This window comes from Epinephelus lanceolatus, chromosome 19, assembly GCF_041903045.1.
Source record: "Epinephelus lanceolatus isolate andai-2023 chromosome 19, ASM4190304v1, whole genome shotgun sequence".
In the NCBI taxonomy this organism is placed as follows: domain Eukaryota; kingdom Metazoa; phylum Chordata; class Actinopteri; order Perciformes; family Serranidae; genus Epinephelus; species Epinephelus lanceolatus.
The window spans coordinates 32,936,291-32,940,759 of NC_135752.1; the positions used below are offsets into that span (position 1 = coordinate 32,936,291).

Here is a 4,469-nt window from a genome sequence, read left to right on the forward strand (position 1 = left end):
CAGCTGTAATTGCTGTGGCTCAAACATGGGCTCACAGGTCAGGAAAGGTTCAGAAACCGAGGTCAGATATTTGTTAATTCTGTGTGTGACTGTGCATGACACATCATAATGTCTGTGTCCATAGCAATATTGCCACACTTGGGAAATTCAGTCAAAGTTAGTCAGCTAGGTTCAACTTTCTCCAGACCAGGGGTGTCAAACTGTTAAGTTCAGGGGCCACATACAGCCCAGTGTGATCTCGAAAGGGCCGAACCAATTAAAGCATTGCATAAAAACCTATAAATAACAACCCCTTCAATTTTTTTCTCTTTTTGTTTAGTGTAAGAAGTCCATTTGAAAGTCTACACTAAAGTAGAAGCTATTGAAAAAAGCAGGTTATGTCATCCCTTGTCTTATTAACTATTTACAGTCTGTTTTGTCAGTGTCTCAGCAGCAGGGGTCCACCGATAGTATTTTAAGATAGAAGCCTGGTACAGATTCTTTTGTACTGAAGCTGCCGGTTGACAATATGTTTCACAATATTCAATATCTTTAAATATGACCACAGAAAGTATTCATTGTTATTTTCGACAGCATTCTACATGAAGCATCTGCTCACTGTTTAAACTGCTCCACTCAGCCTTCACACATGCATCAACATTGGACCCTTTGGCGGGCCGGTTCTGGCCCCCGGGCCGTATGTTTGACACCCCTGCTCGAGACCCTTTGGCGTAATTATGTAAAACCCTCACATCAAAGATAGAGATAAGCATGAGACGGAATAAGGCGTGCAACATGACACGTTCTGCCATATGTGCAGAGACGTGGAAAATCCCACACTTAAAGAGTGACGGTGATATGAATGGTGACGTCACTATGAGCGCCCAGAAGTCAGGTGCAGAGTGTTCAAATGCACATGTACTGTACAGTAGCTGTGACGGCGAATATGTCAGATTTTCCAGCACATGTGTGGATTCATAATAGGGTAAGATTATACCCTTAAATAACTGACCATCTGTAAACAGCATATGGGGTAAAATGAGAGACGAAGATCAAATTGAGTTTATTAGAATAGGATAAGATACAGATATCATGATACTCTTTTTCTAATGAGCAAAGGCTCCTCAAATGTCACTTGTGGAAAGTAAAAAAAAGAAAAAAAAAGACATATCATGGTAAAGCATAAATTCCTTATTTGATAGAGTTGCTTGGTGTTTATTAACAGTGGTCGCTGGGCAGGTGCTCGTGCTCGGGGTTCCAAGGTGACCTGGCGAAACACTCGGCGGCCTTCCTGTCACACTCACAGATGAACATCTCGCATTCGTTGTTTTTGTCTGAGGAAGATAAAGCAGAGAGCGCACTGTCATTACCAAAAGGCCAACAAATATTCCACTGAGTTAAAGAAACTGAGCAAAGCATTGATTTGATTATAACAGCAACATTTTTATCCGCTTATCCGAGGTCGGTTTGTGGGGGCAGCAGGCCAAGCAAAGCACCCCAGACGTCCCTCTCCCCGGCAAAACTTTCCAGCTCCTCCTGAGATATGTAATCCCTGCAGACGTTCATGAGCAAATGAACAGGAAGCTCCTTGTTCTACTGTACTCACTGCCACAGGTGACCTTCTTGTTCTTCTCATCACAGCTGTAGTCATAATACTCGGTGTAAGGATTGTCAAAGATGGGCCAGCACTCAGGATGCTGCATGGCATCGCTGTAACACTGATCGTGCACCTGGCAGCACCTAAAAAAAGTCAAGCAATTTTAAACAGACTGCGCAAGTTTTATTCTTTTAAAGTGTTCTGAGTATGAAGTGGAGTAAACCATGACCTATCCAGATCATCCACAGGTGTGCCGGAGCCTCCTTTCCCACAGTAGCAGCCGTAGTCGGCGTAGTCAAAAACAGGCCAGCTATCAGGCATCACACACAGGATCATCCTCCGAAACTGGGTGAGCGCCTTGTAGTCCAAGGAGTGCGCTGAAACACAATAAACACACTGAATTATATGTATACTCATTTATACTACCATGTGTACAGATGAGCAGCTAATGCTGAGTTGTACTCACCAACAGAGAGGCCAGCAGCCACGAGAATGAGAGCGTGGAGGGTGTTCATCCTGTATGTCAGAGGGTGAGTCCCAGAGTGGTGCTCGCTCCAACATCGCACCCTCCTTATATACTGCATATAGTGTGGGACCTTGGGAGCTGCACTGTCAGCTAAACTGTATGTTTATACAGTATGTAGGGGAGTAGTGAGTATGTACATACGTAGTACGCATGCCTCACAATGTATGGACTCAAATTCAAACATAAAGCAGCATATGTAAAAGCAGGTAAAGTTCTCACACTCACTCAACTCTGAGTGATGTCGTTAAATGTGTTGGAAGTTCTGTCGAAAGGTGCTCAGTGTTGGGTTAGAGATCTGTGTTGGGGGGCTCTCAATGATATGGTTACAAGTTATGTTCAAGACTCATTCATTTAATAGATTTGAAATACATCATCAGCTTTGGTTTCTGTATGTGATTTTCAAGTATCTTATTATGTATCAGTGGTGAAATGTAACTAAGTACAGTTACTCAAGTACTGGACTTAAGTTCAAATTTGAGGTACATGTACTTTAATGAATATTTTCTTATCATGCCACCTTCTACTTTTACTTCACTACGATGAATAATTTTATTGTGAACCAAAAATAAAATATCATAATAAAAAAACAAGACAAAAATAAAAGGAGTAGGTAGAAGTAAAACGTGTATGTCCCAACCCGTTTCTTACATTTCTCATATATTATTTCAACAAACTAATATACAGCTATCCCCAGTCTATTTACCACCCAATTAAATAAATAACACCCCCCTAACACAACCTTTCCTCGTCTATATATATGCCAAAAATATTTTTTGTCTAGTTTTTTAAATTGATTTATATTTGTGCTTTGTTTCAAGTCCACCCCACACACTGAAATACACAGACTCTTCAGAGGTAAACATTGTACACTTCACTCCACTACATTTATTTGACAGCTTTTTAGTTACAAGTAAAGCAAGGTTTATGCTTCTGGCGCAGCTATAACGCAGAGGGCTTTGCCGAGGTGTTGCGTCCCTCTGCGACCGAAGCAGAGACACGACGTGCACCTCCAAAAAATTGTAACCACGCGTTGAGGCAATGCAGACCGCAAGAGCTATGATTGGTCATTTGCAAGGTTTCACTTCCTGGAGCCATTCATCAGGCGTACAGACCATCGGCGCAGTCGCCTCTCTCTTTGTTGTCGCCGCGGTAACATTTGTAATAAGAGCATTTGTTGTTCAATGTCGATCATTTCAACCTCCAGCAACTAGTGATGGGATTTCTCGTTCACTTGTGAGAGCCGGTTCTTTGGCTCTCGTTCACTTTGAAGAGTCGGTTCAAAGATGCGGTTCATTCGTTCGTTCGTTCGTTCGTTTTGTTGTTGTTTTTTTTTCTGTGTGTGTGTGGTGGTGGGGTGTTAGTGGGTTCAACGACAAATCGCATTGGTGATTTATTGCATCACGGATACTGTAACGTGGACCCAGAATAGACTCCGCAGATATAATGGTTGGTGTAGCCATAGCAACAGCCTTTATAAACAACAAGTAGTGATGTGACGTTTGCGAACAAGCCGAGTCTTTGAACCGGCTCTTTGAAGTGAATGAGTGAGCGGCTGCACTGTCTCTCTCCCTCACAAACTAGTCTCTCTCAACCTGTTCCGGATCAAATAATCTGAAATTAATGGATACAGAGTAAATTAAAGCAAAAAACAAAGAAATTAGGAACTGGCTTGTTCACTCTAAAGACCCGGTTCACTCGTTCACTTCAAAGAACCGATCGATAAATATGAAATTAATTTAAAAACTATTTTGATAATTCCCCCAAAAAATGCAGGCCTATGGTTCCAGCTACTCTATTGCCATCTGGGTGACGATATTTCACCCCTCTGTTCACTAAAAATGGGATAATTTTTCATTTGCTCCACAGGCCATTTAGTTTTTGAACAAGTAAAGCACAAGCACTGTATCCCATGTGCCTGGTCCCAAAAGATGTCCAGCTGGGCCTAGTATGTGTATGGGCATATGAATGAGTCTGTCTGTCTGTCATGTCTGTCACCCATTGGTGATTTTTGTATGTTGACTGGTGGCCTTTATGATAGTGGTATGTGTATGTCTATGGTGACTGTGTTGTTGTGATGCCTTTGTGATTATGCTGGAAACCAGTTTTTCTTTAGGCCAAATAAAAGCATAACAATCAAATGTCCTTTTAATAATTTTGATATTTTGAATTTATTTTTAAAACTTTAGTTTTGTAAAATTGGTTGAACAATGAAGGCATTGTCAAGGTGTCCCTTTGGGCTCTGGGTGATTTTTCTAAATTTTTAAAATACCAAACTATCAATCTAATTATCAAGTATCACTTTCAGTGCAATACTTTTACTTGGAGAAATGATCTAAATACTTCCTCCACCACTGTAATGTACTGTGT

General features: G+C 41.2%; 1 protein-coding gene across 1 annotated transcript; it reads right to left on the reverse strand.

Moving 5' to 3' along the window:
- Positions 1 to 1,008: 1,008 nt before the first annotated feature.
- On the reverse strand, positions 1,009 to 2,147 carry LOC117270055 (phospholipase A2-like). Its single transcript, XM_033647480.2, has 4 exons — positions 2,043 to 2,147; positions 1,806 to 1,953; positions 1,586 to 1,719; positions 1,009 to 1,313 (listed from the first exon to the last, which is right to left on the reverse strand). The coding sequence occupies exons 1-4, from the start codon at positions 2,089 to 2,091 to the stop codon at positions 1,198 to 1,200; spliced, it is 447 nt and encodes a 148-aa protein (XP_033503371.1). The 5' UTR covers positions 2,092 to 2,147; the 3' UTR covers positions 1,009 to 1,197.
- Positions 2,148 to 4,469: the final 2,322 nt, after the last annotated feature.